The 12295-nt window shown below is 42.3% G+C and overlaps 5 protein-coding genes and 1 non-coding gene across 6 annotated transcripts; 5 read left to right on the top strand and 1 right to left on the bottom strand.

Moving 5' to 3' along the window:
* The first annotated feature begins 468 nt into the window (after positions 1–468).
* Positions 469–550, top strand: DI49_2818. Its single transcript has one exon. It is a non-coding gene; the product is annotated as a tRNA-Ser (tRNA).
* A 6797-nt stretch (positions 551–7347) lies between these two features.
* On the top strand, positions 7348–8055 carry GTT1 (bifunctional glutathione transferase/peroxidase; the record flags this gene model as incomplete). Its single annotated transcript, XM_018365925.1, has 1 exon — positions 7348–8055. One exon carries the CDS (start codon positions 7348–7350, stop codon positions 8053–8055), a length of 708 nt encoding a protein of 235 aa, XP_018221643.1.
* Positions 8056–8213: 158 nt separating this feature from the next.
* On the bottom strand, positions 8214–8705 carry HYR1 (peroxiredoxin HYR1; the record flags this gene model as incomplete). Its single annotated transcript, XM_018365924.1, has 1 exon — positions 8214–8705. The coding sequence occupies one exon, from the start codon at positions 8703–8705 to the stop codon at positions 8214–8216; it is 492 nt and encodes a 163-aa protein (XP_018221642.1).
* Positions 8706–8939: 234 nt separating this feature from the next.
* On the top strand, positions 8940–9731 carry IRC24 (sepiapterin reductase family protein IRC24; the record flags this gene model as incomplete). The annotated part of the gene is made up of 1 exon (XM_018365923.1): positions 8940–9731. The coding sequence occupies one exon, from the start codon at positions 8940–8942 to the stop codon at positions 9729–9731; it is 792 nt and encodes a 263-aa protein (XP_018221641.1).
* Positions 9732–9979: 248 nt separating this feature from the next.
* NRE1 (sepiapterin reductase family protein) lies at positions 9980–10744 on the top strand (the record flags this gene model as incomplete). Its single annotated transcript, XM_018365922.1, has 1 exon — positions 9980–10744. One exon carries the CDS (start codon positions 9980–9982, stop codon positions 10742–10744), a length of 765 nt encoding a protein of 254 aa, XP_018221640.1.
* Positions 10745–11062: 318 nt separating this feature from the next.
* On the top strand, positions 11063–12184 carry LYS1 (saccharopine dehydrogenase (NAD+, L-lysine-forming); the record flags this gene model as incomplete). Its single annotated transcript, XM_018365921.1, has 1 exon — positions 11063–12184. One exon carries the CDS (start codon positions 11063–11065, stop codon positions 12182–12184), a length of 1122 nt encoding a protein of 373 aa, XP_018221639.1.
* Positions 12185–12295: the final 111 nt, after the last annotated feature.

Genomic DNA, 12295 nt, shown 5'->3' with positions numbered 1-12295 from the left:
TACATCTCATATTTTACTTTTTCCTCTTATTGTTCCCGCTCACTTAGCTGCCCAACTAACGCTCGTCCTCGGGGAGCACGTTCCGACATAATAATGTGACAGTCATGTGACGATGTTCAGCCAGCGCACGCGCGGCCGGGTAGCTAGGGCCGCTTCTTTTGAAAAACAATAGGCCAGGCCGGGCAACCAGGGCTGTGTTTCTACAAGGCACTTACCCAGGGCCAGAGTTGAAAAAAATTCAACTTAAATCCCGAAAGCGTGCCTTCAAAAAAATGAGTTTCCTGCGCGTTTTCTTAGAAATTGGGGCCGCTTTCTTAAAAAAACAGGGCCGCTTCTTTTTGTCCATAGGCCGCTTCTTTTGCTTTATGAGCCAAGTCCGCCTTTCGGCGGACTGTCTCATAAAGATGTATAAACGTGTAAATTATAACATTGACTCCGATTCGAAAGCTGGATCTTTCATAATATTAAGGCAACTTGGCCGAGTGGTTAAGGCGAAAGATTAGAAATCTTTTGGGCTCTGCCCGCGCAGGTTCAAATCCTGCAGTTGTCGTTATTTTTTATCATTTAGACAGCTGGATGTTGTACTGCTTTGGAGTCAAAGTATGCTTTCAGCTTTTCCAGTCGTCATTCACTTCTTTCCAGTGTAGGCGTGCAGCTGTCTACCTAGCTTCCCTAACTCTTTCACTTGTGTTTTTCTTCGGAATCTCAAATATGCTGTATTTTATCTCTTGTAATGGGATAACTCTTAAAAATTAAGAGTATGTCCTCCGAAACAAACATTATATCAGGTATTTCAAAGCCTTTCAAGCTATCTATGGAAAATTCTGTGATGGAATTTGAGCTTAGTTTTAACGTTGGTTCTATCTTCCAATATTTCGCAACTGCTGCTCCCTTACCGCGGCTGTATCATATTTGAAACCGTTCTTGACTGGCTTATCAAAGACTATATACTTAACCTTGCTTCCCATAACTCTCTCGAGTCGTTGTAGACATGCTCTATGTGTACCGCTTTGTTTGTTGATTCTTCTACAAAAACGCTTCTCAGATCCGAAAACAAACCTAACATACACCAGGCTCGTTATGACGTGAAAGAGAGTATTATCACTAGTTAACAGAAAATTAAATTCTGGGATACCTTTTCATCAATGAAATGCGATTATAAGTGTTACGTAGAATATACCATCCGCCGGGAGTAAACAAGCCTTTGACGTGCTTGGATGATGTCACTCGGGAATTGTTTTCCCCATTGTAAAATAAACTCTTCAACGATAGTCAATTGTCCACCTGCAGCTGTAATTATAGGATATTCCTTAATTGTTTCATGAGCAAGATATATTAGATCAGCGAGATATTTTTTTTTTCTTTTTCTATTTACTGCCGTCTATTAATTATTCTTATTTGCCTTTTTTCGTTTATTATAATGACACGCTTGAGGGATCTCAAGGGAACTGAAAACTTATGGTGAACGTAAATACAAGATATATAGGGTAAATCGAATACTACTTGCTAAATGCTTTGAATTCAACAAGTTGTTTACCTGTACGGGTCGTCTGGGCTGCAGCTTGTACAAAATGACGGTGTGAACAACAAAATTCAGCAAGCTCGAATGAATCTTCTGCTATGGCCACTAAAATCTCATATCACGCCGAAATATTGAAGACACTTGTAAAAACTCCAATAACCCTATGCTAATTTTTTGTACACCTAAGAACTGAACGTTACTGTTTGGTCTTTCTGTTTCGGTGATGTGAAGATTGCCAAGAATCAACAACATCGGGAATATCATTTCGAATTAAATAGTTGACCAGTCTAGGTTTGCCGTTCTTTTTTAAGGCATTTTTATTTCGAATTGATGAATTCCCTATTTCAAGTTATACAAGTTGTATAATAGTGTCCGTATCGGATTACGAATGAGTAACAGTAGAAAATCCTATGTGAAAATATGAATGCAACATAAGAGCATAAATAGTAAAACTATTTATTTCTCCTGATGTTGTCTAGAGATCTCTACTTTAATATTTTTATTTTATTTCCACATATAATAAAGGAATAATGTTTCAAGGTTGTTTATTGTCCTACTCTAGCGATATATTACGCATTGTTAATCTATCAAAGGGCTCCAAAAATATTCTGTTTTACAAGAAGCGATCTTTATTAAGGAAACCTAAGATTTGTTAAGTGCGGGAATTTGTTTAAATATTTTAATAAGCGCTATTACTGTGGTGTCTATGCTTTTTCCATTATTTTGCAATTCTTTGGAACACCATTTGCTTCTCTCCCGTGCAAGAACCTCCTCGCCGTCCGTTCCTTCTTTACCCATCTTTGCCCTCTATCTTACCAAAAAATGTAAGCTTAGGCGCGGAGATAATGTAGTGACATCTTTGCTATGGAAGCATGAAATTTTACGTGATCATTTAATTTGGGAAAATTTGATGTTGATTTTGAAACTCGTTTATTTTGTAAAGATGAGTTAGTTTGAAGAAAAAACTTAGAAGTACTAAAATAGCGTATATTAAAATGAAATCGTCGCGGTTATAATGAAACATGAATAATCGTAGGGAATATTTCAGGTGGAACTACTATTTGCTGACATTTCGGTTATTGGTTGATGCAGAAACGGTTGAGCATTACGCCGTACGTTCCTCTTTTCTTTTACATAAGTCAAATGGTGGATATCCTACAACAGAGCAAAAATTGTTGGCAACTTCCACATTTAGCCAGGAACAAGTGAAATTTGTTTTACACATTACTATTAATTCCGTTGCTGAAATGAAGAAAGTGAGTTCCGGAAAGAAACGCCTGGAACAGGCCTTTGTACTAGTAAGATCAGTAGAAGCAGGGAATGTTTTAAAACTTTACTGTTTAAATTTTTTGGCAGCCCATTTGCCTCCACTTTGAAACTTTAGCGCGATTCGGAACAAAAAAATACACTAGCGTATGTTTTGTTGCTGTAGTATCTATCTTTAAGTAGTAGTAAAGATCATGTTAATCGAGCATCATCAGTACCCTCGTAACTCTGAGTTTATTAACAAGGATTACGGTATTGATCTTTAAAACCTTGGATCTTAGAAGTGGTGTTTGTTATTGTACTATTGCTTTTCGAAAATTATGAGTACCCTAATGTAATTGGTAAATACATTTTCTGAAAACTTTTGCTAGAAATTGCTCTTCATTAATTTTAGTCTGCATAAGTTTAAGCAAACTCACTAAGCTTTGGACTAGCATTTGTCTTAATATTTTTATCTATATGTAATAGTTTGCTCTAACAGATGCAAAGGCGCTTAACATTGAAATGACTGCTTTGATATAATCATATGTGATTGGTGATCATTATGTCTATACAAACAAGTTATCGTAAAGCTGAAAGTACAGCGTGTAAAAAGCCAATCTTGTGAAGATCACCTTCAATTCTAACACATCATAAGGTGATAGCCAATTTAACTCGCGGAAAAGTCAGGTTGGTTCCTGGGCAGACAAATTCGTTGAGCAATTAGGATGGGAACCATACTCGTTTTAGTCTTTTGGATCATAGCTGAAAATAACTCACAGATTGTAAATTCGCCTCTAATCAGCGCTCGCATATGGTTTTGTGTCAATAAAATACAGAGGTTATCGAGAAGTTGAACTACGATAGGAAAATCCAACAGAATGGACTATACCCTCCTCTAGTGTTTTCAGAACTTGGTGTTCGTATTTAACTTCCTTGACACGTAAGAGTCATGGTAAATTCAGTAGCCGTTCCTTAGAGATAAACCAATTCAAAGCACTAAAAAGAAACTAGATCAGCGAAAGTGAAGAAAAATCAAGAACAAGACAGCCCGAGTCTCATTGTAATGGGGTCTTTGGAGAACCGCACAGTCAAGTAAGATGAGGAGAAACTTACCAGCATCACGCGAATTGATCATTTCTCTCCTACTCTTTGTAAAGATGCGAGGTCACGTCCGCAATGCCTTGATCGCTTTTTGACGCTAGTAGGGACACCTCGATTCCAAAACGTTGACCACAAAGAAAAAAGTAACCATATCGCGATTGAACGAACGGTCATCTTCTTCTGGAATCAATCGTCTATATGATGAACGGTAAACTTGGGAAACTCCGGGTCGGGTGGATTCAGCCGGCAAGTTTTCGAACAAGAAGATTTTTTCAAAACTTCATATACTATGCTTTTACGTCATTGGTGCGTGTTCTTGACTAGGCTCCTAATGTGGTTAGTCCGCTTTCTTAATGTATCCTTTCGCACTCAAGCTATCCTACCGTTACCTCTGAGATGAAGAAGGAAATAAGAACCTTTTGGGCCATTTCTCGCGCACTTTTCTCGAGGCATATAAAAAGCCTCAAACGTTTGGCATTATATAAGCTTGCCTAACTAAAAAGAAAAGAGAAGAAAATATATATTGCTAAGAGTATTTGCTTCATTGAAGTCCGGACAAGGGTTTTGCGCTGGCCTTCCCCGCCTGCGTAATATGTCATAAACGGCGGGATAGCTTGGGTGCAAAAAGGTACCCCTCGCGTTCGTATCCGACTAGTGAACTTCTCCTTGGCCCTAGCAAAGGCCCCGGACTTCTCACGGAGAGGGTGACGGACTCCTGTTGATCAGTCGTTTCGTGCCTTGCTCAGGACCGGAAAAAAGCTTAAGAACTTAATTTGGTTCCTTCTTGCCTTGGTAATTTTCCACTAAATCAGGCAACATGTTCCTTTTTCAGTTTTTGTAAGGATTATCCGAACTTAAAATCTTGGCTTGCCTGAAGCTAGCTTTCATTCAGGCAAGAACAAACTTTTCTTCGATGACAACGTTTCATGTCCTAGGGTCCATTCCTGACGTCAACGCCGCTGTTTCAAACGAGGAGTTCATTTTTCGTGCCTTCGTCTCAGTTATGCCTCGGGAATCCCTAGACTCTCCTCTATTGTACCGTGATGCAGTAGCATATTCTCTGACGTATTTACGTGCCTTTTTCCTTCCATAATGTCTACGAGCAACACAATTCTTCGAGAACGACGCACTCCCCCACCATTACATCACTTCGTTTTTTCCCGGCAAGGAAAATCCAGCACGTTTTTAGTGGGATCGGATCGGGTAAGCAGGTACCAGTTTCCCTCCTCCCTTTCAATGGTGTCTAAGGTCACTACGAGGAAAACGCACAATAAGAAGAGGATGTCCTAGCGCTGTAAATAATGTCCTCTTTACAGGTTTGTCCGTTTTTGTCACTTTGAAAGTTGCTCCAAAAGATTCCTTCTATGACTACTCTCTTCTTTTGCTTTATAGCTTACGCAACATGTCTACCATTGCGTACAGTAACTGAATATGGCATTTTGAGTAGTCTAATTGCCCAGGTAGTCAGTACGAGGGTATTCAATCTCTTGCTACCAAGTCGCCTAGCTCTTGGAAGTATACAAAAAAAGGGCAGATGGCCTTGCTCAAACCTAGATGTTGCTTTCTTAATGTTCACGGACATTTGAAATGTTCTCCACCTAAACAATCCTTGATTTATTGTATGAACCTGGTATAGCTAATGTTTCACTCTCAAAGCTGTGAAAATTATGGGGCGTCCGGTAGCTTGGCTCGCACATTATCGTCTGAAATTGAATAGGACTCAACAATAGTTTTCAATAGGCATTGTCAGATTTTGATCAGTGAGAATCAGGACTGTTAGTTACACGGGCAACCCTTCAGGATTGATTATCTGACCATGTTTCTGCTCGAAACGTTAGGGAGCTATCGAAAATCGATGACCTTACTTGTCTACTGATAAGTTCAGGTATCGGTTTCTTTCTGCGATATTTCTACTCTCTAGTTACTCGGTTTCTGTTTGAGTCTGTAAACCTATTTGTTTCTTATTGTTTTGGTGGCAGTGATAAGCCATCGATCGGTGTTTACTCCCCTTTGTTATGCACTTGTAGCTTCCGCTTATGTAAAGTTCTACGTATACTGGATAATCCGGGCTAGCTGATATTTTGCTTTGACATCCAACTAATACTAAGTTGTTTGAATTCCTTTTCCAAATATGGGCGACGCACATTTGCAGAGGAAGTGTCGTACTCTATGGTGTATAATACACTTCGGCTTTGTCAACCAAACAGTATCAGGGGCTGGGTATTCTCATTGTAAAATGCAATGACAAGACGGATGTTTGAATTATCCAATTCATTTTAATGTAATAGTGAAGAGCTACTAATCACGTGTAGAAATTGAGACATTTCCTAGCGGCGCATCCTTTCTCGGTATCGCTCTCCTTCTTTGTTGAAGTAAAGCCAACAACTAGCCAGGGATTTTCGTATATCAAGTAAAGCTATTTTCGCGTATGAATTGTTGAGAAGATTTCTGTTCATTTATTTTGGAATGTGCCATTTTCTCATGATACAAATTAAGATAATCTGCTGTGAAGAGCTACGCAAGACGTAATCAACTGACGATTAGCCCACATAGCCAATTGCAAAAACGGTCATTTGCAATGAGGCGAGAAATGGGCTACAAAGAGGCTGTTACATAAGTTTTAGTTAATGCTTTTATGAATGCGGGCAGATTATTGTGGCACCGTATGGTCTATACAACTTCTGAAGGATCCCTATAAAATGACCGAAAAAGTAGTACCGTGGCCTGTCTATTAGTATAAGCGTTCTCACAGTGAAATACTACATTTCCTTAAAAAGACACATCGCGTGTTGAGCGAATCAGATTGGTCCTGCTCGACTAGTCTCCTGAAATGACGCGATTTCTTGTCCTACACTATGCCTTGCATAAAGCGATGGAATTTGTCCAGCTCTAGCAAATAATGCCGATTAGGGCACTACATTGTCTACACCCTAGCCCTGTTGGGTTAAAATAGATGGCTGGCGATTCCCCTGGCTTTATTTAACTACATGGTCCCATAACTTACTACTTCATTTTCAATCACGTCGTAAATATCCGGAAGTCGTATTTGGTGGAGCTACGGAAGGAAGGGAAGGCATCCAACATCCTATCATTGTATTCTATGTATGCATTGTTTGTTATCATGAATTAAGGTTGGACGAAGGTCAGGGTGCGGCACTAATGCCAAGAGTAACTCGATTAGAGAACCCTCACCACTAGTGAGGATGCAGACATGGGCCAGTATTGTGAGGGTGCTAAATAGGGGATCGTTCGTATACTTGAAGATAAGCCCCCCTCCATTACTATCAGGATCATCCTTTTCACTACGGCATTTACTAAAAACTTTTCACTTTGTACCCGCACGCCTCATAATAGTGAAAAATATGGGGGCAAGTGGAGTAGTGGTGGATAGCGTTATATAAGGATCAATCCCTAAAAATGGTGATCTTTGAAAAATGTTTCCCACAATTTAAGTAGGATAAGGATAGCAGAAGTTAATGATGTCGTTGCCTATTATCAGAGTTCATTGGTTGGACCAATCCAGAGCATTCAGACTCTTGTGGTTATTAGACCATCTAAAACTTGAATACGAAATCGTTCCTTATAAGAGAGATGCAAACTTTCGTGCTCCTCCAGAATTAAAGAAAATCCATCCATTAGGAAGATCACCATTGTTGGAGGTTGAAGACAGGGAAACTGGTAAGAAAAAGGTGCTTGCCGAGTCCGGTTTCATTTTCCAGTACGTTTTGCAGCATTTCGACCACTCTCACGTTTTAATGAGCGGAGATTCTGATATTGCCGATCAAGTCAATTACTATTTGTTTTACGGTGAAGGTTCGTTGCAGCCACCTTTGATGATCGAGTTCGTTCTGTCAAAGGTCAAGGATTCCGGTATGCCTTTCCCTATTTCATACTTGGCAGGAAAAGTGGCAGACAAGATTAGCCAAGCCTATTCTGGCGGTGAGTTGAAGAATCAACTAGACTTTCTAGAGGGTGAAATCAAAAAGAACAACGGCTACTTGGTCGATGGAAAACTGAGCGGTGCTGATATTCTAATTTCCTTCCCCTTGCAAATGGCATTTGAGAGAAAGTTTGCCAAAGCTGAGGACTATCCCGTTATTGCAAAGTGGCTGGAAACCATAACATCAGAGGACTCGTATGCCGTTTCCAAGGAGAAGGCTCGCGCTTTAGGCAGCAAGTTCTAAGTCAATGATTCTATTTTATTTGTTCGTCAATTCTTTTTTTAATGATATATTGCTGTTAGACTTTGAAGTATATAATGTGTAACCTTTTTAATCGGTAGGTCATAATAGAAAACATGTATTATTAACTAAGCTTTACGTAGGTATAAAATGGGCCGCGTTTATTCTGCCTCTTTCAAGAGTTCTTCAATGGCACCAGACAGGGACGAAGGCTTGGTTAGCGAAGAGTATCTCTCGTAAACTTTACCCTTTTTATCGACCAAGAATTTCTCAAAATTCCATTTGATACCTTTCAAGCCCAGCATACCGGACTTCTGGCTCTTTAAAAACTTGTAGACCGGGTCCTCGTTATTGCCGTTAACGTCAGTTTTCTTTAAAACAGGGAAAGTCACACCGTAGTTTAATTGGCAGAACTGAGCTATGTCTTCATCGGAACCAGGCTCTTGGTGGCCAAACTGGTTGCAAGGAAACCCGATAATAGTAAACCCTTCGTCACTGTAACGCTTATACAGGGCTTCTAGTTCCTTGTACTGCGGGGTGAACCCACACTTGGAGGCGACGTTAACGATAAGAACCACTTTGCCCTTTAATTGGGCAAAAGGGAAGGGTTGACCCTTCTTGTCGGTAGGAGCTAGCTTATAGAATTCAGACATTACAGACTTGAGTATTCTTCGAGACGACAACGTGAAAGGAGAAGCAGAGTGTTGCTATGGTGTCAGTGTTCTTTTATTATTAAGGGAGCTCATTGATCCTCCAATCCTTTTTTTTACACTTTTCATCCTTTTACCGTTCCGCAAAATGATAAAAATAAAGGAAGAACGAGCAACGAATAGGGTCGGTACGGGCAACACGACAGAAGGCCAGTACTAAGCCATTGAAGCAGAAGCATGGGCAAAGTCATTTTAGTTACTGGTGTGTCCCGTGGGATAGGCCTGCAATTGGTGAAGACTATGTTCGAAAGGGACGCCGGATGCGTCATATACGGTGTAGCAAGAACAGAGGCTAGTCTGCAAGGCTTGCAGAAGGAGTATGGCGCAGACAGGTTCCTGTACCGCGCCTGTGACATCACAGACAGGTCTCAAGTGCAGGCTCTGGTGGAAGAGATCCGGAGCAAGCACGGCCAGTTAGACAGCGTCATCGCGAATGCCGGAATACTGGAACCGGTGAAGGCCGTTGCGCAGTCCAGCACCGAGCACGACATGGAGCGGTGGAAACGGCTGTTCGATGTGAACTTCTTCAGCGTCGTGACCCTGGTGACGTTGTGCCTGCCGCTGTTGAAGACCTCGCCGCTCGTGGGCAACATCGTCTTTGTTGGCTCTGGAGCCAGTGTGAAGCCATACAACGGGTGGTCCGCATACGGCTGTTCCAAGGCTGCACTGAACCACTTGGCCATGGACATCGCCAGCGAGGAGCCCAGCGACCAAGTTCGCAGCATCTGCGTTGCGCCGGGCGTCGTGGACACGCAAATGCAAAGGGACATCAGGGAAACCCTGGGCCCACAGGGCATGTCGCCCGAGGGCCTGGAGAGGTTCACCCGGTTGTACAAGACCTCGTCGCTGCTGGACCCTGTGGTGCCTGCGGCAGTGCTGGCCCAGCTAGCCCTGGAAGGAATCCCCGATGCTCTGAACGGCCAGTATCTCCGCTACAACGACGACCGATTGGGCCCTGTGCAAGCCTAGTGGGTAAACCATATACGGAAAACTCGACATTGCACTATAGTTTCTCACTAAGCTTGCCAGCGATGAGCGGTGCGTTCTTGTGCGGTTGTTTCTGTGCCAAGAACCGGATTAAGATATATCGCCGACGGAATTCCGCGCTGTTTTTGGCAATACGTTTATAGTATATAAAGAGGCAAGAAATATGTGATAATGTAAGTCGAGTGTAAGTGTTGAGAATAACCGGAATTAGAGAGCAGTAGAGCGAAAACATGGGCAAAGTCATCTTAGTTACTGGTGTTTCCAGAGGTATTGGTAAGTCGATCGTCGACATTCTATTCAGTCTGGACAAGGACACTGTGGTTTACGGTGTAGCCAGGTCAGAGGCTCCGCTAAAGAAGTTGAAGGAGACATATGGTGACAGGTTCTTCTACGTCGTTGGGGACATTACCGACGACTCCGTGTTGAAGCAATTGGTGGGCGACGCTGTCAAGGGACACGGTAAGATCGACTCGCTTGTGGCCAACGCTGGTGTCTTGGAGCCCGTGCAGAATGTCAACGACGTGGACATTAATGCCTGGAAGAAGCTGTATGACGTCAATTTTTTCAGCATTGTGTCGTTAGTTTGCATTGCGCTGCCTGAGTTGAAGAAGACCAACGGTAACGTGGTTTTCGTCAGCTCGGACGCCTCCGACATGTACTTCAGCTCTTGGGGTGCGTACGGCTCCTCGAAGGCCGCTCTGAACCACTTTGCTATGACGTTGGCCAACGAAGAAAAGCAGGTCAAGGCCATTGCTGTKGCTCCCGGTATCGTGGACACGGAGATGCAGGTCAACATCAGAGAGAACGTGGGGCCCTCCTCCATGAGCGCAGAGCAATTGAAGATGTTCAAGGAACTGAAGGATAGCAACCAGTTGCTGGACAGCACTGTGCCAGCCACGGTTTACGCCAAACTGGCCCTGAACGGCATCCCAGAAGGTGCTAATGGACAATACCTGAGCTATAACGACACTGCCTTGAAGGACTTCATGCCATAAATCGTATACGTATATGTATATATGTACTTACTATTGCACAGCGGCTTTCTGCTCGGCTCTCATTCAATGAGTCAGTCAGTGGGCCCTTATAATACTTATTAATTGATATTACGTTTATAACATTCATGCAATATTCCGGCGGAATATTGCTATTCCGCTCTCGCGTTGTTGAAATTCCTCCGCAATTTCAGCATTAAAGAGTCATAAAGTCATCCTCGAGAAGCCAACATGAAATATATAAAGGCCCATCCTCCTTCGTGACAGTAGGATTCTCAGGATTGGACCAAAAGAATACAACGCTAACCGCCACTTCAAATCATGCCTGCCGTTACCTTACACTTAAGAGCTGAAACTAAACCTCTAGAAGCACGTGCTGCTTTAACGCCTACCACAGTCAAGAAGCTGATATCCAAGGACTTCAAAATATACGTAGAAGACAGCCCACAGTCTACTTTCAACATCAATGAATACCGTCAAGCAGGTGCCATCATAGTGCCCGCAGGTTCATGGAAAACCGCTCCACGCGACAGAATCATCATAGGTTTAAAGGAAATGCCTGAAACAGATACTTTCCCCCTAGTGCACGAGCACGTCCAGTTTGCCCACTGTTATAAAGACCAGGCTGGGTGGCAAGATGTCCTTAACAGGTTTATCAAGGGCCACGGTACTCTATACGATCTGGAATTTTTGGAAAATGACCAAGGCAGAAGAGTTGCTGCCTTTGGTTTTTACGCCGGGTTTGCAGGTGCTGCCCTAGGTGTAAAAGATTGGGCATTCAAGCAAACACATTCTGACGATGAAGATTTGCCCGCAGTAACCCCATACCCTAACGAAAAGGCTTTGGTTAAAGACATTACCAGGGACTACAAACAAGCTTTGGCCACGGGCGCCAGAAAACCAACTGTCTTGATCATCGGCGCTTTGGGGAGATGTGGCTCTGGTGCCATTGATCTCTTGCACAAAATCGGCGTTCCTGATGCCAATATATTGAAATGGGATATGAAGGAAACCTCCCGCGGTGGTCCCTTTGAAGAAATTCCACAAGCAGATATTTTCATTAACTGTATATATCTATCAAAACCAATTGCACCTTTTACCAACATGGAGAAACTGAATAACCCTAACAGAAGACTAAGGACTGTGGTGGACGTGTCAGCTGACACCACCAATCCTCACAATCCTATCCCAATATACACGGTGGCTACTGTGTTCAACGAACCCACTGTGCTGGTACCCACCACTGTTGGGCCTAAATTATCTGTCATTTCCATCGATCATTTGCCCTCTTTACTACCAAGAGAAGCTTCAGAGTTTTTCTCGCATGACCTTCTGCCATCTTTAGAACTACTGCCTCAAAGGAGAACTGCTCCTGTTTGGGTTAGAGCTAAGAAACTGTTCGACAGGCACTGTGCTCGCGTTAGAAGATCTTCAAGACTATAGTTTTATATTCTATAGATATACATTCCTTTAGATAATAACATTTATTGTAGACGTTCATGAATTTCAAATCAATTTTTTTTCTTTGTTTTTATCTACTGTTTCGTTTACTGA

The sequence above is a fragment of the Saccharomyces eubayanus genome, chromosome IX (genome assembly GCF_001298625.1).
Source record: "Saccharomyces eubayanus strain FM1318 chromosome IX, whole genome shotgun sequence".
Classification (NCBI taxonomy): Eukaryota; Fungi; Ascomycota; class Saccharomycetes; order Saccharomycetales; family Saccharomycetaceae; genus Saccharomyces; species Saccharomyces eubayanus.
This window is presented reverse-complemented; position numbering and strand designations above follow the sequence as displayed.